The 24,175-nt window shown below is 47.1% G+C and overlaps 1 protein-coding gene across 2 annotated transcripts in view; it reads left to right on the forward strand.

Annotated features, from left to right (window-relative positions):
* Nucleotides 1-9,660: 9,660 nt before the first annotated feature.
* The window catches only part of LOC142566073 (E3 ubiquitin-protein ligase KCMF1-like), a 115,532-nt gene continuing 101,017 nt past the window's right edge, over nucleotides 9,661-24,175 (forward strand). For both annotated transcript variants that reach the window (XM_075676809.1, XM_075676810.1), the window contains exon 1: nucleotides 9,661-9,884. In XM_075676809.1, coding sequence (XP_075532924.1) covers nucleotides 9,869-9,884 — 16 coding nt within the window. In that variant the 5' untranslated portion in view covers nucleotides 9,661-9,868. The remainder of the gene's footprint in view (nucleotides 9,885-24,175) is intronic.

Here is a 24,175-nt window from a genome sequence, read left to right on the forward strand (position 1 = left end):
AGTCCCACCTGCGCTGCGGTTCTGATTAAGCGCCTAGGTTTTTCCGCCTTGGGTATTGTTACGTTTCGCCTCCGGCGTGCGGTATAGCCGGCGCGGATGCAACGGACGCCGGGGCTTCGTTCACAGCGTCGGACATTTTGGCCAGTTCAGCGCTGTCCCAACGCCTCCTGCTGAGCGCGTCCAGGCATGTTTCAATGCCACGGGTCTTCGTGTGTGTGTGTGTGTGTGTGTGTGCGTGCGTGTGTGCGTGCGTGCGTGCGTGCGTGCGTGTTGGTGCCCACGCTTGTCAAAGCGCGGCAGCCGGGGAGAGGAGCTCCCCAACTGTGAAGCGTGGAGGTCTGATCGGCGCCGGCCCGGCGGAAACGTCACTTCTTGTCACAACGTGTCCGTGCGCCGCCGTCACGTGCGCCTCTTGCGAGCCGCTCCTTCTTGCCCTCGACTCCGAGAGTATAAAACCAGCTGCCCCCGGACGCCAAGAAAGAAGCTTCAATTTTTTCAGTCGAGTAACGTGGTCTCCCGTTTCTCCACTTCGGTCGACCTGACCGGCCGCTCTTTTGCGATGCTAGAATAAACAAGTTGTTCTGTTAGCAGTCGACTCATCCTTTGCCAGGACCTTCGGATGCTTCCAGCTGTGCCCCAGGCCGCCAGGCCAACGCTAACCTTGAGGCTTGCGACCCATTTGCATCAACTGGTTGCCAGCGGTGAGATCGCGACAACGGAGGCCAGCAGCGAAGATATGCGGTCGACTGTATGCTGAGCAGCACAACGACCATCCGGGAGCAGTGCAACGAGCCCTGTGTGATGACTGGTTGCCTGCAGCGGAACGACTGCGCTGAATTCTTGGCTGCGAGGTTTGGTGAGTGCGGGACTTTCTTCTTCTGAGTTTTGCCAGGCTTTTGTTAGTGTCAGAAACAGAGCTGGTAATTGTGGTTGTCGTTGCTGCCGGGTTAGTTTGCGGCAAGACAATAGTAGGCAGTAGAGAAAGCAGCATTCAGAGCAGCCATGGATTTGAAGTCGTTGCGCAAACCGAAATTGCTGGAGCTTGCAAGAGAGTTGGGTCTGGATGTCTCAGACAAACTCAGAAAACCAGAACTGCTAAGGGCTATTCTTGAGTTAGAAGCTGAGGATGACGAGCTGTCGGAATGCCTTGAGACCATTCAGGAGAGGGAGACGGCAAAAAGAGAAAGACAGGAGCGCGAACGTAAAGTGCAAAAAGAGAAAGAAAAAGAGGAGCGCGATAAAGAGCAAAGAGAGAAAGAGAAAGAGGAGCGCGACCGTCAACATGCTTTGGAAATGAAGCGTCTCGAGGTAGAGATTGAACGCGCTCGTAATGGAAGTCAGGCACACGGTGCAGGAGAACGGGTATCGTTCAAAATGACTGACCTGATGCGGCCGTTTAAGCTTGGAGAGGACATTGGTTTGTTCCTGGTAAACTTTGAGCGAACGTGCGAGAAGCAGGGGTTCTTTCCGGAAACGTGGCCACAGCGCTTGCTCACTTTGTTACCCGGCGAGGCGGCCGGCGTAGTCGCTCGCTTGAAGAGAGAGGAGGCAGAGGATTTCGACCAAGTGAAATCGAGTCTGATAAAAAAGTACAGGCTGTCAGCGGAGGCGTTCCGTCGGAAGTTTCGGGAAAATGAGAAAGGCAGAAGTGAGTCATATACAGAGTTTGCCTAGAGGCTTACGTCAAACATATGCAGGAGTGGCTCAAACAAGAGAAAGCGTTTGGTGACCACGAGAAAGTTCTGCAGTGTTTCGGGCTGGAACAGTTTTATAGTCGGTTACCTGAGAACGTGCGGTACTGGGTCTTGGATAGGCCAGAGGTTAGTACGGTGGCTAAAGCCGCCGAGCTAGCCGAGGAGTTTATTGTGACGCGTCGGGCTCGCGGAGCTAAGGACGGTCAAAAGGGTGAATTTGGCTCCAAGTTTGAGAGGCCGAAGTTCACACCCATGAGAGCAAGGGGGGACACACGTAGTGCGGATGCGAGTGAAAGCAGTCCGACCGAACGTAAGGAGACGGCGGCAGCCGAAGCCGAACGCAGAAAGCGGTTCGAGACGAGGCAAGCGCGCGTGTGTTATACGTGCGAGAAGCCGGGTCACTTTTCGGCGCAGTGTCCAGAAACAAAAACAAAAGTCGTGTTTTTGTCATTATGCAGCACTGACGAGAACATGAAGCTACTCGAGCCTTACATGCGAGACCTCCTCGTGAACGGGAAAGAGTGCCGAGTGCTTCGTGATTCCGCAGCTACAATGGATGTAGTTCACCCCTCTTACGTAGAACCCGATATGTTCACGGGCGAGTGCGCATGGATCAAGCAAGCCGTGGAAGCTCATAGCGTGTGTCTGCCTGTAGCAGAAGTGCTTATTGAAGGAAGCTTTCGGAGCACTTCAGACGGAGGCCGCAGTGTCATATATGCTGCCCCCCCCCCCCCACTAGCCGTACCTATTTTCGAACAGGTCCGATCACCTCCTGCGCGAGAAGGGGCTTTTGTTTGGTGAGGCTAGCGTTGAGGCCTTAACCAGATCGAGAGTTCAGGAGCTCGCTGCAAAAGCGGTAGTTGCGGGGCCGATGTTGTCGAACAATGAGAAAGGGTCGGAGGCGCAGCAAGCTGATATTCAGAGCACGTCCGAACTGAATAAAATTGAGCCTCTAGTGTTGAAGGCAGCAGCTACTGGAGAGGAAATGCCCGACACGGGAAAGTTAGAAGAGCTATCTGCAGATTTGCTCATCGCGCCTACGTCAGATGGACTTAATAGGTTGCTAAAAGTCAGCCAGTCGGCTTTGATAGCCGAGCAAAAAAAGGATGGTAGCCTAGAAAACATGCGCTGCAATGTCAAGGAAGGTATCGCCAAGAAAAATGCTCGTTTTGTGGAAAGAAGTGGGGTCCTGTACCGGAAGTATCTAGACCGCAGGGGAGTGGAGTTCGATCAGCTGATCGTGCCTCAGTGCTACCGTCAGGATCTGTTGCGCTTGTCGCATGGAGGTTCGTGGTCCGCACACCTAGGAGTTAAGAAGACTAACGACCATCTCTTGCAAGAGTACTATTGGCCAGGGTGTTTTCGTGACGCAGAACACTTTGTGAGGACATGTGACACCTGTCAGCGGGTGGGCAAACCAGGGGACAAATCGAGGGCGCCGTTGAAGTTGGTACCTATCATTACGGAGCCTTTTAGACGGCTCGTTATTGATACAATGGGACCTCTGCCGGTAACAACCACGGGGTACAGACACATTTTGACTGTGATCTGCCCAGCGACAAAGTTCCCTGAAGCAGTGCCGCTTAAAGAACTCAGCTCAGTTGAGATAGTCAATGCACTACTGTCCATATTTGCGCGAGTTGGTTTTGCTGCGGAAATCCAGTCAGATCAGGGCACAGTGTTTACTAGCGCTTTGACGACAGCCTTTCTCGAAAGGTGTGGGGTAAAGCTGTTACACAGCTCAGTGTACCACCCACAGTCGAATTCTGTTGAGAAGCTCCACTCCGTCATGATGCGCGTGTTGAGAGCATTGTGTTTTGAACAACAAACTGACTGGGAGCTGTGTCTGCCTGGTGATGTTTGCATTAAGGACCGCGCCGTATGCGGCTACGGGGTTTTCGCCAGCTGAGCTGGTGTACGGTCGCTCGCTGCGGTCTCCTCTTCGCATGCTTCGAGACTCGTGGGAAGGCAGGGGCGACGACCCAGTCGTGGTGGAGTACGTGCTTAGGCTCCTTGAACGCTTAAGAAGGGCACAGGAGTTGTCAGGTGAAGCAATGGCAAAGGCCCAGCAGAGGGCCAAGGTTTATTATGATCGGACTGCCAGGGCCCGTCGTTTTGAGGTGGGCCATGAGGTAATGATATTGCGCACATCGCTAAAAAACAAACTCGACGTGCAGTGGGAGGGCCCAGCACGGTTTGTTCAAAAACTGTCGGACGTTAACTACGTGGTGAGTCTGCCAGGAAAACGGAAAGCACAGCAAGTTTACCACTGTAATCTGCTCAAACCCTATAGACAACGGGAAGCAGTGGTGGTTATGATTGTAAACGTTCCCGAAGAGCTTCCGGTCGAGCTTCCGGGACTAGGCTTAGTGACGAACAGGGAAGACACCGACCAAGTCATTAGTGACTTAATCAGTAAAGCACCGCTGTCGCCTGAGCAGAAAACCGAACTACACCAGCTCTTACAAGAGTTTCAAGGTCACTTCTCTGAGAGGCCTGGTAGGACTTCTGTCCTTTCTCATGAAATAGAACTTACCTCCCCAGAGCCAGTACGATCCAAGGCGTACCGGGTGTCACCCCGCCAGCGCGATATTATGTAGGCTGAGGTAAAGAAAATGCTACAGCTCGGTGTTATTGAGGCGTGTGAGAGTGATTATACCTCCCCTTTGATTTTAGTTGAGGTACCGGGCAAGGAACCTCGTCCTTGCGTTGACTACCGCAGGCTTAATTTCATCACTAAGGATCAAATTTATCCGATCCCTAACATCGAGGAGCGCCTTGAAAAAGTTAGTAGCGCTCAGTTTATTTCCACCCTAGATCTTGTCAGGGGTTATTGGCAGGTTCCACTTACAGAAGAGGCTAGTAGGTATACGGCGTTCATTTCACCAATGGGAACATTCCGTCCTAAAGTTTTGAGTTTTGGTTTGAAGAACGCGCCATACTGCTTTTCAAGCCTCGTGGACAAAGTGTTGCGGGGACAGGAAAAATTCGCTTTACCGTATTTAGACGACGTAGAGATATTCTCCGCATCCTGGTCTGAGCATATATGGCACACTTGCGGGCAGTGCTAACCCGCCTGCGCGAAGCGGGCTTGACAGTCCAGGCTCCCAAGTGCCAGTTAGCACAGGCCGAGGTTGGCTACCTCGGTCACGTGATTGGACGGGGTCGTCGCCGCCCCTCTGAAATAAAGGTGGCCGCTGTGCGAGACTTCCCGCAACCGCGCACGAAGACCGATATTCGGTCGTTCTTAGGTGTCGCCGGCTACTATCAGAGGTACATCCCCAGGTACTCTGATATCGCGGCTCCCCTGACGGATGCTCTACGAAAAACAGAGCCCCAAACAGTCGTCTGGGACGAGACAAAGGAAAGAGCTTTTAGCGCCCTAAAAAGCGCCCTAACAAGCCAGCATGTGCTACGATCGCCAGACTACACAAAAGGGTTCGCTGTTCAGTGCGATGCTAGTGAGCGAGGCGTGGGCGTTCTACTGTGCCAACGGGAAAATGGAGAAGTGGAACACCCCGTCCTGTATGCTAGTCGTAAGCTGACCAGTCGTGAGCAGGCGTACAGCGTCACCAAGAAATAGTGTGTGCGTCTCGTGTGGGGCGTTCAGAAATTGTCATGCTACCTATAGCCGGCTCGAGGTTTATCATTGAGACGGATCACTGCCCTCTCCAATGACTGCAGACCATCTCTTCCAAAAATGGCCGCCTCCTGCACTGTAGCCTCGCTTTGCAACAATATTCCTTTGAGGTGCGTTACAAAAAGGGGAGTCTCAACGGTAACGCCGATGGCTTAAGTCGAGGCCCCTAACGTAGGAATCAGCCTCAAAGTTGTTTGTTACTGATGTTTTTCTTCCTGAGGCAGGATTTCTAACATATTGCTTTTGTTTAGTGTTTCAAAGTCATGGCGTGCTTTCTAGTGCAATTTTCCAATTTGTGGACGCGTTCTGAGTGCTGCTAGACTACTGTAAGGAACTAGGCAGTAGTATAAAAGGGGAAAGAGCCTGGCATGGCTTAGTGAGGGTTGTGTCGTGCTTGCTGACTGAGCGGTTGAGTTTCGGCGTAGTTCTAACGCTTGCCGGGAACGAGAACAAAAATGTCAACTCTCCCGAAGTCACTTTGCAGTGTCCTGTGTGAACCTGAACGTGAGAACGAGGCCTTCTCTGTGCGCTGCGCTCAAGAAACGCCGAGGGACGACCGACTTCGGTTATGAGCATCATCGAGCGACATCCCTCCGGACAGCGGATGCAGTCCCCTGACCATCGGGATCTCCTTCTCCCGGCGGGGCGTTCTGTTACGTTTCGCCTCCGGCGTGCGGTATAGCCGGCGCGGATGCAACGGACGCCGGGGCTTCGTTCACAGCGGCGGACATTTTGGCCAGTTCAGCGCTGTTCCAACGCCTCCTGCTGAGCGCGTCCAGGCATGTTTCAATGCCACGTGTCTTCGTGTGTGTGTATGTGTGTGTGTGTGTGTGTGTGTGTGTGTGTGTGTGTGTGTGTGTGTGTGTGTGTGTGTGTGTGTGTGTGTGTGTGTGTGTGTGTGTGTGTGTGTGTGTGTGTGTGTGTGCGCGCATGTTGGTGCCCACGCTTGTCAAAGCGCGGCAGCCGGGGAGAGGAGCTCCCCAACTGTGAAGCGAGGAGGTCTGAACGACGCCGGCCCGGCGGCAACGTCACTTCTTGTCACAACGTGTCCGTGCGCCGCCGTCACGTGCGCCTCTTGCGAGCCGCTCCTTCTTGCCCTCGCCTCCGAGAGTATAAAAGCAGCTGCCCCCGGACGCCAAGAAAGAAGCTTCGATTTCTTCAGTCGAGTAACGTGGTCTCCCGTTTCTCCACTTCGGTCGACCTGACCGGCCGCTCTTTTGCGATGCTAGAATAAACAAGTTGTTCTGTTAGCAGTCGACTCATCCTTTGCCAGGACCTTCGGATGTTTCCAGCTGTGCCCCAGACCGCCAGGCCAACGCTACCCTTGGGGCTTGCGACCCATTTGCAACAGTATCTGCTTGACAGCATTTGAAAGCCCTATAATAGGTAGTGGCTGCTTTTAGAGGCGTGCAGCATGGCAGGCTACTGTTCGGTGCCGCAGTGCCGGACGTAGGCAACGGAGCCCGGTGTCAACCTTATTCACACGTAGCCGCATGATAAGAAGCTGCTTGAAGCTTGACTCGCGAAACTTAGAACCGGGAAACAGCCATCGGCTACAACTCGGATATGCAGCAAGCACAGACGCGAGGACGATTTCTGATACGGCGTCGGGACTGCGATGTTCGGTAAGTAGCAGAAAACGCGCACTGAGACGCTCGCCCATGCCCGCTGCACGGCTAGTGACATGAGGCTTTATTTGGTCTATGAACTTGTTGACGCTAGACACTGGCAAGTTCACTGGAATGGAAAGGGAGTGGTAAGCAGCACATTAAACAAAGGCAAGGCACATGTTTGTGTTATGAATTAATGTACTGGATTACGAAAAAGAAGCAGCGGGAAATCGCACGCTGAGAAGACCGATAAACATACAGAGTGGCGCAACATGAGAAATAATGAAGCTGAAACATATAAGAATTTAGAAGAAAAGAAAAAAAAGATTGAATCGTTGCAACGGCACATCACGAAATTATTTTTGAACAGCTCTGATATCGTCTACGCAACAATGTTTGCTTGTGTACTGTCAAACGCTCATATTATGCGGCCTAAAGCTCACGGCACGGTGCGAAAACGCCGCAGCGAAAGCCAACATGCAAACGCGCAGTCGGTCGCTGCGAACCCTTGCGATCGCTGCATTGAGACTTCGTTCTGTTATGCTCCATTAGGTCATACAGACAGCCCACTGTAAGAACATATTTCACATAGTTTGCTCACAGCGTTTGCCTGCCTTTCACGCAAGAAGCCGGTTCGGGAGACTCCATCGCGGCGACCGCGCGCAGTGGCGCTCACTGTATACATATTCGGTAAAGAGATAGCGTCTGTAAACTTTTGTGCTTTCAGTTCGCCCCAAAATATTATTTTTACAACAAAACTTCCCTCGCTTTGAGAGTTCTTACATAAATCTCCAGGAGGGCTGCCGCGTGGTGTTCTTATTGGGCGCCGTAAGCCAAACCTATGAGGAGCGCGCCGCGTTATCTCTCATCATACTACGCAAGGGAGGCGCTTCCGACAGATGTCGACTCCGTGCCCAATAGCTATGCGACAGAATACTTTTGTTTGTTTTTTTTTGCTAGCTGGACTGTCGAAAATTGCGGACCGAAAGCTCTCTGGGGTGCATGAACGCACATCGCGGATGCAAAAGTTCTACTGCTTGCGATGAAAGTGATTTTGAGAGCCGCAATATATTTCGAAGCATTATTTATATGAAATTACCCTAGAGTGCCTAACATGATCGCGCGCGTCGTTTCAGTATGCTGCGGCGGCAGCTATAGGGTGGTGGTAACATGTTTATTCTTTCTTTTGAAAGAAAAGGAACAATCGCACCACACTCTTAGGCAAAGTTACACCCTTTGGCTTGCCCTTTCTGCCACACAACGATAATCGTTATCTGCCTTGATGCGTTTCCTTTCTTTAACGCTGCGAGCCCGCAACATTCCAGGAACGAACGGCACGCGCGTTATCAGAAGGCGCACTCCAAAGGGTGTAAACTGTTCTATGCTGATAACGCGCGTGCCGTTCGTTACTGGAAAGTACCGGGCTTGCAGCGTTAAGGAAAGGAAACGCATCAAGGCAGATAACGATTATCGTTGTGTGGCAGAAGGGGCAAGCCAAAGGGTGTAACTTTGCCTAAGAGTGCACGACTACCATTTCACCACCACCGGAAGTGCCACTAAGGCGAGGACGGGGAAATAATCGGTACAATCTGGCTAAATTTGCGTGTTACATTATTGACAGGGAGTAAATGCGATATTTATCATTTGTACAGGTGTGCATAAACTCATATTTGACCAATATTATGTGGTCCATCAGCGTTTTTGGTTTAGTTGCGAAAGTAAAAGCAACGTGCTGCCAGCCAACTGTGCCAACACATCTCGATAACGTCTGAGGTCGTTAATCACTTTCATTCAGATCACTTTCGCTGTATAATATCGCGCTCGACGTATTTCCGAAGTACTTCCTTCCTGCATCGATCAATTAAGTGACGACAAAGCCGACGGCATCCACAGAAATGGGCGAGTGAATGGGGGTACTCGAATCGCTTTTTGCAGCTTGTGCGTGAATTTTCAACACGATTATAACAAAAAACCAAGTAATGTCCCGAAGGTGAAGTCGCACAAGAGGGGCACGGCAAAACTGTAAATAAACAATAAAAATGATGAAGAAGCGCTTCTCGCACACTTCTAACGAGTTAACCAACCTCCTTGATTAATCACGGCTTACTTTACCAGACAAGTATACTTATTACTGGTTTTAGTGTGAAATATGAACATTCTAGGCGTATTGTACTGGGAAGAGCGTCATCAATATTCAAGAGAAATTGCTATTTTCGTTGGGATCGAGTAGTTTTTATTTTCTAATTAGCCTAGCATTACAATCACAGAGCCAAATCAATTAATCTGTAAGCGGACATCAAAGGCTCTATTTCAGGTGAAGGAGGGGCAAGCACTGGCTTCACCTTTCCTGGTAAGAAGCTAGAGATCTCCCACTCCAGCAGTCTTTTTAAAACCTCCTTGCAAAAAACCTCGGCAACTGTGCTCCCTAACGTAGTAGAGCAACAGTACGTGGTACTACCACAGAACACACTATTCTCAACTTAACGAAACCGAAACCAACTTATCCATAGTTGTTGAATGTGAGTAATATGTCGCCGCTCTTGACAAGCCTTTTCTTTTTAGACCATATGAGCTTCATTAGTGCAGAGCGCTGACACCAATCTATGTTTAATTTATGATGCATAAAAAGTACGCCTAAAATTGTATTTACTGAAGATCTTGCTTAAAAATGAGTTGTCAATTCACGTTAGCCATGTTTTCATGTTCTGACCACTGTGACGTCATCGAAGGCAGGAACGTCGTGTAGACTGAGTACATCGCGGTGGTGTACACCTTTGGCTAGAATGAGAAGTTTTCTTCGGCATATTTCTTAAAGGACAGCCGCCGATGCTGGCATAGTGAATGTATATTTCCGCTTTAAGCTTGGAATTATTCGTGCCGCCTCGTCTTACGGGCCCTGTTTACTTCTTTATTTTGTTTCTAGGATGTCTCGGCATGAAGGTGAGTTAGCTAGGGTCACAAGGCTTAAAGTACTGAACATCTTCGTGAAACCCCGGTTAAGTTATGTTCTCATACAGCCGCACTTTTTTATATACCGATTTGCGTCAATTTTGTGGTGCATAGGGTATCGCAACTACTGGAAGCCTCGTGCTCCTCTACGATCCTCTGTAACGCTTAAGCCTACGCATTTTCTTCATTGCATTGCAATTTTGCTGAACCAACCGCAATAATTTTTTGCTTTCGAATTCACTGTGTTGCGTTGCATTCTAGCTCACTGGATAAACGCAAGTGTTCATTTCCGCCTGGTTTCTCCGCTCATAGTATCGCATTTTCAGAGATGTTTCGCTGCGCTCATCGCAATGACGTCTGCATGCAGCATTCTGGCTAACGTCACAGGAGAACGTACTTTAATTGCAGTCGTTGGTGCTGAAACAGAAACTTGAGGCGTTGGCTCTGGAGCGCGGGCTCTAAATGCACCGAAGTGTGATGCCACTCACATACACGTTCTAGAATATGTCCCACAATCCGACATTTTTATAACGACCATGACGAATCGCTTGTCTCGTCGTTCGTTTGACACCGTGTGGCGCCAAGTGTAAAAGTTAGCGGAGTGGACTTTTCATGGTAATTGTCCATGTAAAAAATTGAATGTTGCTTAACGTGACGAATGTGCAATGACTGTTTTGTGGGATCTTGGCCATCAACCATAGCGATTGTCATTTAGAGAATTGTTAGGCGTGGAGTATTTAGCCCGTTGCGCATTCAAGCCCTCTTTGTGCTTGCCTTGTTGGGCTCCTTCATGCAGCGGTTGCTCAGCACTGCGACATTTATGACGTGTTTAAGCAACTAAACAAGTTGCTGCTTTTTCTGAATTAGCTGAAGTGCGAAAGCAAGTCACTGTTACTCGAGCTTGCTTCTGCCACTTAGTAGAGGCTTGTACACATATAAAACCTTTACAGTTTTGAACTTTTTGTCTTGTAATGGGAAATAACTTAAAAACAAAATCCTAGATTGACATAAAAATAACAGTTGCACATTTCTGTGAACGTGGTATGAGTATCTAATCTGAGATTATTGTAAGTTGACCTCTGTGATGATGCACTGTGCCTATTTTTCTAAGTAGCACCACTCAGATGTCTAGGTGGCTAGGAGAGGGCTGCTTACATCGGGTCACAGCCAAGAAAATAGATGCTTGAATTATGCTTTGCATCTGTTTTCTTTGTACTTTTGAATATGATTGAACGTGACACTTCCATTCTTCTGTATCGCCTTTGATGCAAAGCAGAGTTCTTGAAATGAACAGCTTGCATAACACTTCACAGAAATTAAGAATTTGTGTTAGAACTGTAATCTGTTCCAATTAGCGCCCATAGCTGTCTCTGAATCACACGTTGAGCGGCCATAGCACTCTCTGAAGCACCCATTTACCTGTTTTCTTTAGTCCCTTTTATTTTACATTCTTTGCGAACCTTGCAGCAGACTGCTCAATCTGCATTTCTTCTTCGTTTATGGGCCTTTCACATTCATTCAGCTGACCACTACAACTTTTCTTTAGCGCAGTCTTGTTCACTGCTGTACAGCTTGCTTGCCCTATTACACTAAGCACCTATTGTATGGCTAATAGTGTTTTCATTTACCTCATGCCGGCTCGCTCCTCAAGTGTGCTTCGTTGGTGTGTGTGCCATTGTGCAGTGTCAAAGGCAGAGATTTACAAACTTTGCTTCTTGCATATGTTGTATGTTTACAGGGTTTGTATGTTTTCTTCAACCCTCTTGTGGTGAACAAGCTGAACCCCAGTGATGTTTCTTGTCGCATTGCATTTTTAGAAAGTGTCCATTCTTGGTGAATTGCTGTGGGTAGTGTTGCAGCCCACAACATAATTCTTGTTTCTGCGACCAGAACTTAACACAATGAACATAAGTACAAGAATGTTCACAGTATGAGAACACAAGCACTCTGGCTGCTCTTGCACATTTAACTTTACTGCAACTGTTCACTGCACCGTTACGGGCTATATATCCATCAATGCATATGCGGCTGCTGAAGGTAACTGAATTGTAATTACAGGGTGCCTATGAAAAGTATTTGCTAGGGCTCTACTGCAGTGTAGTGTAACACCTAGCTGCCGTTTTAGTAGTGTTCCCATAGCAGGCACTATTTGACGCAGCTTGGTATTTTTATGCTGCAGCAGGTTACATCCCTCACCCTCATGATCCCTGTCACTGCTTCAAGTTTTCCACATTTGGGACTTTCATTGAGTGTAACTTGCTGGAATAAAAAGGCACATAGTACACATAAAATTCACGTTGCTGCTGATGACTTCAAAACGTTGAGGCTGGCTGCTTTGTAATTTGTGGATGTTTTAAACAGCCATGAAGATTATCCTGGCTGTGGAACATGTGCTTATTTTCAGTCCTGTCAATGGACTTTCTTAGCCCCTTATAGGTGGGGAAAGAGTAATTTCATCACGACTGCTTCATTGTGTGGCCCTGTAATTATTTGGGCTGTGATGCCCTGGTTTTCATCACTGGCTGTATGTGGGAGAAAATGTATGGCTGGTCACTGAGTGGTCGCACTTTTTTGTTGAAGCATATGCACTATAAAAGAATTTAACAACCTGAGGGACAATATGTGAGCTGATCTTCCCAGCATGTCACATGCATGTCCAGAAAAATGTGTAATGTCTTTGTAAGTGTGGAAACTGCATGAGTAATGTCGAAGGGGCGGAAGTCAGGACTGCATTATTTTTTTGACAGAAAAGCAGTGTATCAAGGCGCAGCCACTAATGCAATGAAATTGCAGCTTTGAGTGGTAACTCCCAGCACTACATCACCTTGAATTCAAAGATGACATAAACACTAGGACAGTTCTTGTGTGTTGTGGCCACAGCACAGTAACATTCATGCGGAGCCTGGAGCTATTTCACAGATGATGTAGTGATTGGGGCTAAAATAGCAATGCCTACAGTTATTTCAATTCAATTCCTGCCGATGACGTAGCATTCCAGTTTGGTACTTTTGCTAGAGGTAGCATACATAAAGCCAACCGGACACTGCACCACACCAAGGCACCACTGTAAATTCACCTGCACTCCTACAGCAAAATAGTGCACAAGTGTCACTCATTTGTTGAGGTAGACTAAGTGTTGTGTTTGATGTTACTCTCAGCTAAAGCAAAGAACACAGCATTGAGTCTAAAAAGAGTGGTTTGTCATGTGTATATGCCCATTCCTGTTACCTTGCTTCAGCTTTGTCGTCTCTGCAGCGAGAACACTTTATAGCCAAAAGTTCCACACTGGCCTGCTTTTGAAGTTTTGGATCAAGATAACACCGATCGTGTTTAATCCATGATTGGGAAATTGGAAAAGCTTAAATTACCTTGCCTTCATTTTTGGCAAACAGCATTTGGTTAGTTAGCTCCGCCCTCAATTTCCAAAATTATTTCAGTGCTATTGTTTAAGTTTGTACTTTGCAGGACCAGTCATTCTGAAAATGATGTGCAAGACACCGTCTCCCGGCTTCTGCTAGTGGTAATGAAAAAAAAAAAAATCTTTGCATTTCACAAATCAATGGCAATGGGGCTGCTCAACGATGCTGTCATGATGAAATAGCTCCTCTGATGTGTTCAAGTAGTCTTTGTGGGACTGGAGTAGTTGAGAGGATTAAAAAGGAGCAAATGACCTACTGAGGTTGGGACAATCCTTCAGCTACTTCTAACGAATCCCAAATGATGCCTCATTAATAGAGTCAACCCCAACATTTTATGATCATCAACAGCTTGAATTTCATGTGCTGCACATTCTTAAATTCCAGCAAGCAAGACTCACTTGGAAGTCTAAAATGTGTAAAAAGTTCAGGCACGAGCAGTGAAGAGATGATACAGAGGGATGTGGTTGACTGCAGGAGGAGCTGTATCACATTGTCTGCTACTGAGACACCATAGAAAGGGTGGCCAAGTACTGTGCCATCGTACAGCATAAGCACCAGAGAGTGTTTGTGGCTTACATGAGTCTTCCTTCTAACTGTATATCCTAAACCTTAGGGTGCGTCCTCTCTCAATAGGCTGATGTGCTGCTGGTGTTGTGCTGTGCTTGTCTTCACTTCTGAACAAAATGCAAAGTACGTAGTTATAAATTGGTGAGATGTAGCAACTTTTTTCATTGCAACCAGATGTTTTTTTCATGCCTTTCTTAAAAGTAGTTTGCTTTCAGAACGATTGCTTGGGTCATCCAAGTTTCTTTTATGTTTTTGCAGGGATGGGAGTGAAACACTATGTAGCAGTGTTTGTTCATCACAAGGCTGCTTTAGTTTTGCCATAACTTTTAAATATGCCAGCGACCCACACTTGGTTGCTGAGTGGCTGTGGTGTTCCTGTGCGTAGGCGTATCTACTGGGGGCGGGAGGCACTTGCTCCCCCACTTTTGAAACCCAGGAATATATGCACCTAGAGTCCTAACAAAGATCACTCTGGTCTACAGAAAGCGGCTTAAAGCACTGTTAATGGGATCTGGCCTCTCCACCGCTGCACGTGGAGTCTCGGCCACATTGGTTCTTCAGTGCACTCATCACTGGTATTTATATAGCACACAGAGCCTACTTGGTAACAGTTGGTAAATTTCCCCACCTCTGCAAGTCTGCAGTAGTCTTTCAAGTCTTCACCTAGACATTGATTCGGACCAATTGGTCTGTCAATAGTGCAATTGAACCTCAATAGGGCAATTGAGGTTCCCAGAACTTTCAAGACTGCTTTCACTTATTTGGTCGTGAAAGGTGTTCTCGCGGTGAAACTGAGGCAGCAAGAAGCGTTCGCTTCTCGCTGCCGGCGGTCTTCATCACGTCAGTGTTGGAACAGCGAGTGATCATGGTCATAGAGTAAGATGTGTTTATATTTGCCTGTATGTGCTTGGCACCATGCTTGTCATATGTGTACCTACCGGTTTGGAGGGAGGTGTGCCCTCCCCCCACAGTCAGAATTGAAAAGGAAAAGTAGGCCATTTATTCGCCCCCCAACACACACACACTTCTGAAAGTTTGCACTGTCGGCTGCACACTGCACAAATACAACAAAACAACAGCTGAGGCCAAGTTTTCTCTCAGAATTGGGCTCACATAGGTACAATTTATTTATTACGTATCCCCTGCTTTCGAGCCTCGCCTCCACGTGCTGTAGCAGATGATGCATTATTCCGTACTTCGCAGTGCGAGATGCCTGCGGACCCCCGCAAGGGCATCTGCGTCAGGAGGCGTTTGGTGTGTTGCGACACCACGTACCCGAGCACATGAGGGTCGGACCCTCCCACATGTAGCCGTGCATGGGGAAAGGGGGATCCTGGGGGTTGAGCCGATGCTGGGTGTTCGGACCTTACACCCAGGAGGCAACACACACCTCTTTGGCTTCTGCTTCACACAGACGGCACCTCCAGACTGACCCATCTGGAGGAAATCGGCAGGCGCCTTTTCCTGTCCCCCTTTCAATCTTTTCCTTTCTCTTTCACTGTTTCTTCTTTCCGGTCTTCTTATCACTTCTCCTCACTTCCGTATTCTGGGCGGCAAGGGTTAACCTGGTGTAGTTATCCAACCTTGGGTATTCTATATTAGGTTATAGCGGCAATGCATGGCTGGCGTCTTCAGGTATTCTTCCAACCTTGTAGCGTCCCCTTGTTGGGCTCGGTGGTGGGTGGCCACCATCACCGTTGAAATTTCCAACACTATATGGCAAGCAACTTCCCACCATTACCTGATCGCCCCCTCAAGAGGGGGCGTACCGATGAAACTTTTAACGTTTTTCATGCAAACAAAGCAATCTTTTCCCAAGTACCATGTTGTACACAGTCAGCACGATAGCAAAACAGTCAGAATGATCTCACCAATGCCTCACGGAAGCAATTGGCCCAGGCTATAAAGTAACGAAGATGGGAAGTGGCAATCTTCTTCTCGAACTTCGTGACAAAGCGCAATATGACAAACTCTCGAAACTTGTAGCATTTGGGGAAATTGCAGTCTCGGTGGGCCCACACAGATCCATGAACACAAGTGCGTGGGGTCGTCTCGAAAGATGACCTTCTCGAACTGAGTGAAAGCGAACTACTAGAAGGATGGCAAGACCGAAATGTAGTAAAAGTGCAAAGAATAACATTAAGGCGAGATGACAAACACATACTGACCAAACACATAATCATTACTTTCGGAACCAGCAACCTGCCTGAAACAATAGAAATCGGCTACTGCAAACATCGTGTTAGACCATACATCCCAAATCCGCGTTGATGCTTCAAGTGTCAGCGTTTTGGGCATGGGTCGCAAACCTGCAGAGGGCATGATACTTGCGATAAGTGTAGTTCAACAGAACACGCTTCAGACATCTGCACTTCAGCAATGTGCTGTGCCAACTGTGAAGGAGATTACCCATCCTACTCATGATCATGCCCCTCGTGGAAGAAAGAGAAGCAAATCATAGAACTGAAAGTCAAACTAAACCTATCTTTTCCAGAGGCACGTAAACATTTCGCTCTCCACAATCAGTCTAGTCCTTCCTACACCGATGTGGCGTGCCGGGTAGCGCTACATCATTCGGCGGTTGCCCAGGTCACACGGCGGTCATGCCATCAGGCCCCCCCCCCCCCCCGTTTTTGGAACATCCAGCGCTGTTCCGGCCCCCGCAAAGGAAGGCCAGCAGACCCTCGGGCCTGTTGGACCCAGGGCCACTGCCTATGCAGATCAGCCCAACACTCCCGCGAAAGTGCCCGCTGCACGGGCAGTATCCACCGCCTCAGATAAGGTGATGGATACGAGCAAAATTCCGGCGTTTCAGACACCCAAGGAATGGCGCAGCTCCCTTGAGCGCGCCGGGAAGAAAGAGAAATCTCGTATCATGGGGCCTGGAAAGGTCTTGTGAGCTAATCTAATCTATATCATTTAGACACACAGCACAAAACACATACATTATGGACACACAGATAATATAATGGAATGTCAGGGGTTTACTCCACAACCTAGATGACATTAAGGAACTCTTAAATAAGTACAATCCAAAGGTGCTGTGTGTCCAAGAAACGCATCTTAATCCTTCAGGCACAAACTTTCTCAGGCAGTATGCCATTTACTGAAAAGATCGCACCGACGCCCTTGCCTCGTCTGGCGGTGTGGCAGTAATGAGGAATATGGAAGAAAGTAAATGGGCTGGGAGAGTGTTGAGGTAGCTGTACAGGAAAAACATCAATTCACAGTGGAGGAAAAGAACTAGTGGCAATAATTGTAGATAAGGGTGTTGCTTGCTGGCAATTAGAGCTTAAAACGCCCCTAGAGGCAGTTGCAGTCAGAGCAGGGCTTTTGGTAAGCTGCTGACAATTGCATCTTTATACATTCCTCCAAACTGTCAACTTTCCAAAACTGAATTTGAAAGCTTTATTGTGCAACTACCGGAACCCTACATTGTCGTTGGAGACCTAAATGCTCGTCATACCTTGTGGGGTGACTCTCGATTTGGTGCCAGAGGGCGTCTGATTGAAAACTTCCTCTTAAGTACAGGTGCATGCTTGCTAAATAAGAAGGAGCCAACTTTTTACAGCGTTGCAAATGACATTTTCATCTATAGATTTAACCATTGTTTCAAGTACAGTCATGCCGTACTTGGAGTGGAAAGTACATAAGAATCCATATGGGAGTGATCATTTCCCGATTGTTTTAAAATTAAGGAAATGGGACGAATGTTCTCCACATGCGCCTCAGTGGAAAGCTGACTCAGCAAACTGGCAGCAATGCAGAGAGCTGTCATATGTCACATGAGATGATATTCGTGCGCTTAGTATTGACGATGCAGTGTCATATTTAACCGCATTTATTGTCGACGCAGCGTCAATATGTATCCCGCAAACGCATCGCCTATTAAACGACGTGTTCCCTGGTGGAACGATGAATGTAAGGCAGCGCAAAAGAAACAGAATAAGGCTTGGAATGAGCTCCGTGACTCTCCGACTACTGAAAACCTTATCAGCTTTAAAAAAATAAAATCAGAAGGTGGAAGGACGCGCCGTCGTGCCTAAAGGGACATGTGGCAAAAATACATTTCCGGTGTTAATTCTTATACAGATGAAAGAAAAGCCTGGAACAGGGTAAACAAAATAAAAGGCCGCGAAACTCATCCTCTGCCATTAGTAAACTACCGAAAACCTTATCAGCTTTAAAAAAAATAAGATCAGAAGGTAGAAGGACTCGCCGTCGTGCCTAAAGGGACAGTTGGAAAAAATACATTTCCGGCGTTAATTCTTATACAGATGAAAGAAAAGCCTGGAACAGGGTAAACAAAATAAAAGGCCACGAAACTCAACCTCTGCCATTAGTAAACACGCAAGCAGGTACTCTTGACGACCAGGCGGATTGTCTAGGAGCACATTTTGCGCACGTTTCCAGTACATCTCATTACACAGATACACTCCTAAAATATCAGCGACAAGCAGAGCAGCTGACTCTGGGTCGGAAATGCACATCTAATGAAGTATACAATCGTCCATTCAGAATGGCTGAGTTCCAGGCGTCACTGAACTGTTGCAACAAGTCCGCCCCTGAAAGTGACAGAATAATGTATGAGATGATCAGACACTTACACTCTGAAACCCAAAAAACACTACTGTCACTCTTCAATTAAATGTTCTCTGCCGGCTACATTCTTTCCATCTGGAAAGAAGCAATCGTAATCCCTATTCTCAAAGAGGGCAAGGACCCTTCCTCACCAAACAGTTATAGGCCTATAGCTCTGACAAGTTGTCTACGCAAACTATTTGAGAAAATGATTAACCGTCACCTAATCCATTTTCTTGAAAGCAACAAGATACTCGATCCCCTTCAGTGCAGTTTCAGGGAGGGTAGATCCACAACAGATCACCTTGTTCACATCGAGACAAATATCCGTGATGCCTTTGTCCACAAACAGTTTTTCCTGTAAGTAGTTTTTGATATGGAAAAGGCATACGACACAACCTGGCGCTTTGGAATCCTCCGTGACCTGTCTGAAATGGGAGTTCGAGGCAACTCGCTGAATGTGATTCAGAGTTACCTCTCCAATCGCACGTTCCGTGTTAGAGTTGGTAACGTTCTGTCTCGTCCATTTACGCAAGCGGCTGGTGTTCCACAAGGTGGTGTGCTGAGCTTCACTCTTTTTTTATCGTCAAAATGAACTCGATCCAGACTGTCATACCACATACTATGTTTTATTCCGTATTTGTGGATGACATCCAGATAGGTTTCAAATCATGTAATCTAAGTATCTGCGAGCGACAAGTACAGCTTTGCATAAATAAATTGTGTAAATGGGCTGACGAAAATGGTTTTAAGCTAAACCCTCAAAAAAGTATGCGAATCCTGTTCTCTATCAAGAGAGGCATACTGGCGGACCCTGCAATAGATCTGAAGGGAGAAAGGCTGTGTGAGCCATCACACAAATTTCTAGGGATCCTTTTAGACAGTAAGCTAACCTTTGTACCACACCTGAAGTATCTTATGGCAAAGTGCCTCAAGACTATGAACCTGCTGAAGCTCTTGTCACACACATCTTGGGAAAGCGACAGGAGATTCCTTTTAAAGCTGTACAAAAGTCTAATATTAATACGGCTTGACTACAGAGCAATAGTCTATAATTCTGCTGGACCTAGTGCTCTGAAAATGCTAGATCCTATTCACCACTTAGGCATCCGCCTTGCTACAGGTGCCTTTAGGACTAGCCCTGTGCATAGCCTCTACGTCGAATAAAACGAATGGTCATTTCACTACCAAAGGACATATTTAACTTTCTCCTGCACCCTGAAAGTAAACTCAGATGCTAAACATCCTTTTCATTCTACTATATGCGACTTGTCCACTGCTAGGCTGTTTCCAGGGTGTCTACCAACCGGGAAAACAAGGAATTCTCAGGGAATTTGAACAGTCTGGAAATATGCAGGGAAAACTCGGGGAATTTGTGCTTTTATCAGGGAAAATTAGCTGTAACTTTATTGAAAGGGAACAAAAGTTGTGTTAATGCTGGCTCCAGTAACAGAGGAATTGCAACGAATTGTCATTGACGCCGTGTCATCGGCACGAGGTATTGCCATAGTAGTTAACGACCTATTTTCTAGACGCCTGATTTTTCGAACATGCCCGATAATTCGCACGGCTTTGCAGCACCACCACGTACTCCATATAGTCGATGTATATTGCCCTGACTGCAGGTCTGAAATGGCATTAATGAAAGCCACCACCGCCGCCGTTTTGATTATCTTGCCGCCTCAAACCGGCACTCTCGCACGCAGATCCGCTGGCAGCCGTAGCCACCACCGCGGCAACATTAGGCCTAGCTGCTTCTATGTTCACTATTAAGCTTCTTGCCGTGTGGTGCTGTGTTTTTCATTGAAAGAATTCGCCGCTCTCAGCAATGGCACCGACTCCGCCTTTGTAATTGGCTTCGAAGCTCACACAGCACAGCGCGTTGCGTAATGCCAGTCTCCAAAAGTTAGCTTTGCCTTAGTACAGGAATGTTACGCGGTGAAGGATAACAAGTGTGGAAAAGGGCAATTGTCACGGGACACAGTATGTATTCCTTAATTATACACGCGTGCACCCCCATCTCCTGCCACAGTATGAGCACCAATATGCCTAATAAGTATCCTGGCAGGCCTTAAGAGCTTTTTCGGACGTGCCTGTGCCAATTTTATCCCTTGAGGGCAGTTAAAGACATGCATTCATTTTTTTCGGATGTTTTTGCGGCTCCTAGGGAGTCCGAAAAATCGGACGTTGATTGTACAACTGGCCAAGAGGATGCTTCAAAGGGTCCATGGGGTGAACGCGTGGCAGAAGGAGGATGAGAACAGAACGGACCGACGCACTAAAGAATTAACGAGAAATGAAGCGTGCTGGCGCCTCTTCGAAGGAGCTCGAGCTCAAAAAACAAAGTGTTGGCTGACGCTTAGATGCAGGTGTCCCTCATTCAAACCAAAATAAACTCTTTAAAGCAGTAAAACTGAGTTGTTGTGTACGGGCTGAGAGTATTTCAGGACATTTGAGGTTGACTTTGTAGCTGCTGAGAGAGAATCCTAGTTGTGACAAAAGTTCAGGCCTCATACCGATGAGCTTGCTAACAGTTGATAGGAATAGCTCATATTCAAAAATATTTACTTATGTATGCATCTCCTTTTCATTCGTATTTGAAAATGTTCGACTCAATTCGGAATGGGTTTTACAATTTTTTTTGCTGTGCATTTTACTAACACCTTCCCTCTGTTTTCTTTTTAAATAAAATAGATATTACACCGTACTATTCAAACTGGATTGTCATTTTTTTTTGTTTCACCATGCTTACTAGAGAGTGACAGCATCGAGCAACATGGTGTCAGCCTGTCTTGACATAAAACAAAGTTCTGGCTCAGTCAGGGAATTTTGCAAAGGTGCTCAGGGAAAACCTGGAAAACTCAGGGAATTTGGAAAGGTCAACTTGGTAGACACCCAGGTTTTGCAACCGCCCAGCCACTAGGCCTCCTCCGTCCCTCCGGTTGGAAGCACTCTCAGGAAAAAACAGAGGTCCCTCTTTTACACAATGTCCTAACAGCTCCTATATGGCTTCAACTATCTTGGGAGTGGCAGACTATCCAATGTGACATCTCTTTCTTAGAAATATCGAAATGATCCCCGGAGGCACACATATATTTGCATTTTCTGGAACTTAAGGAGAAGTACTCCTGTGATAAATTTTATACAGATGCTTCGAAGTCTCTTGCTGGTGTTGCTTAGGCAGCTCTGGGACCCTCATTTTTAACATCTGGAGCACTAAACCCACACACCAGTATCTTTACAGCGGAAGCATCATCATCATCATCATCATCAGCCTGGTTACGCCCACTGCAGGGCAAAGGCCTCTCCCATACTTCTCCAACAACCCCGGTCATGTACTAATTGTGGCCATGCCGTCCCTGCAAACTTCTTAATCTCATCCGCCCACCTGACTTTCTGCCGCCCCCTGCTACGCTTCCCTTCCCTTGGGATCCAGTCCGTAACCCTTAATGACCATCGGTTATCTTCCCTCCTCATTACATGTCCTGCCCATGCCCATTTCTTTTTCTTGATTTCAACTAAGATGTCTTTAACTCGCGTTTGTTCCCTCACCCAATCTGCTCTTTTCTTATCCCTTAACGTTACACCTATCATTCTTCTTTCCATAGCTCGTTGTGTCGTCCTCAATTTGAGTAGAACCCTTTTCGTAAGCCTCCAGGTTTCTGCCCCGTAGGTGAGTACTGGTAAGACACAGCCATTATATACTTTTCTCTTGAGGGATAACGGCAACCTGCTGTTCATGATTTGGGAATGCCTGCCAAACGCACTCCAGCCCATTCTTATTCTTCTGATTATTTCTGTCTCATGATCCGGATCCGCCGTCACTACCTGCCCTAAGTAGATGTATTCCCTTACGACTTCCAGTGCCTCGCTGCCTATTGTAAATTGCTGTTCCCTCCCGAGACTGTTAAGCAATACTTTAGTTTTCTGCATATTAATCTTTAGACCCACTCTTCTGCTTTGCCTCTCCAGGTCAGTGAGCATGCATTGCAATTGGTCCCCTGAGTTACTAAGCAAGGCAATATCATCAGCGAATCGCAAGTTACTAAGGTATTCTCCATTAACTTTTATCCCCAATTCTTCCCAATCCAGGTCTCTGAATACCTCCTGTAAACACGCTGTGAATAGCATTGGAGATATCGTATCTCCCTGCCTGACGCCTTTCTTTATCGGGATTTTGTTGCTTGCTTTATGGAGGACTACGGTGGCTGTGGAGCCGCTATAGATATCTTCCAGTATTTTTACATATGGCTCATCTACACCCTGATTCCGTAATGCCTCCATGACTGCTGAGGTTTCGACTGAATCAAACGCTTTCTCGTAATCAATGCAAGCTATATATAAGGGTTGGTTATATTCTGCACATTTCTCTATCACTTGATTGATAGTGTGAATATGGTCTATTGTTGAGTAGCCTTTACGGAATCCTGCCTGGTCCTTTGGTTGACAGAAGTGTAAGGTGTTCCTGATTCTATTTGCAATTACCTTAGTAAATACTTTGTAGGCAACGGACAGTAAGCTGATCGGTCTATAATTTTTCAAGTCTTTGGCGTCCCCTTTCTTATGGATTAGGATTATGTTAGCGTTCTTCCAAGATTCCGGTACGCTCGAGGTCATGAGGCATTGCGTATACAGGGTGGCCAGTTTCTCTAGAACAATCTGTCCACCATCCTTCAACAAATCTGCTGTTACCTGATCCTCCCCAGCTGCCTTCCCCCTTTGCATATCTCCTAAGGCTTTCTTTACTTCTTCCGCTGTTACCTTCGGGATTTCGAATTCCTCTAGACTATTTTGTCTTCCATTATCATCGTGCGTGCCACTGGTACTGTATAAATCTCTATAGAACTCCTCAGCCACTTGAACAGCCACAGCGGAAGCATACGCTATACTTAAGGCTATTCAATGCATACGGCTCACAAATATTGCTAAGGCTATTGTCTTCACAGACTCATTAAGTGTAGTGAGAGCCCTAATTAGCCTACGAAAACACAAGAACTCCGTTTTGAATGAACTATATACCTTGTGCTCTGCAAATATGTGCAACCAAGTGATCGTTTGATGCTAGGTACCTGACCACAGGGGTATAGAAGGCAATGTGGCTGCTGACGAAATGGCTACGCTGGGGGAGTTTTAGCGACAGAGATGGGAAATGCCCCCATCCCTGCCACAGACCTAAAGCCTTTGCTGTGCCGTAAATTGAGGAATCATTGGCAAGGCGAGGGGTATACATAAGCAATGAATAAGCTTTACATTGTAAAACCAAAACTGGGGAACTGATAAGTGGGAAAATAGTACGGTACAAGCAAGTACTTCTTTGCCGATTAAGAATAGACCTCACATACGGTACTCGCTCATCTCTTGACTGGCGGTGATCCTCCAACTTGTATTAAGTGCGGCAATAGTCTCACAGTCCTCCATGTTCTTATTCAGTGCCCTGCCATAGAAACAGAGAGGAAAAAGTATTTCCCTTCTGCATATCGCGAGAATATAACCTTTCACCCTGCATTTTTTTCTTAGTGATGAACCGCTTTTTAATCTGCAAACAGTTTTAGATTTTTTAGCCGAAACCGACACCCTTAAAATCATTTGGCCGGGCAACTTTTAGCACATGACTAACAGCCCTGCATTCAAGGGCTCTCTTGAAACTCTGGTGTCAGTGTTATGTTTTATTGCATCATGTTTTAACGAAAGCCCACATCACTGCCTAGTCATCTT

This window comes from Dermacentor variabilis, unplaced genomic scaffold (genome assembly GCF_050947875.1).
Source record: "Dermacentor variabilis isolate Ectoservices unplaced genomic scaffold, ASM5094787v1 scaffold_12, whole genome shotgun sequence".
NCBI classification, from domain to species: domain Eukaryota; kingdom Metazoa; phylum Arthropoda; class Arachnida; order Ixodida; family Ixodidae; genus Dermacentor; species Dermacentor variabilis.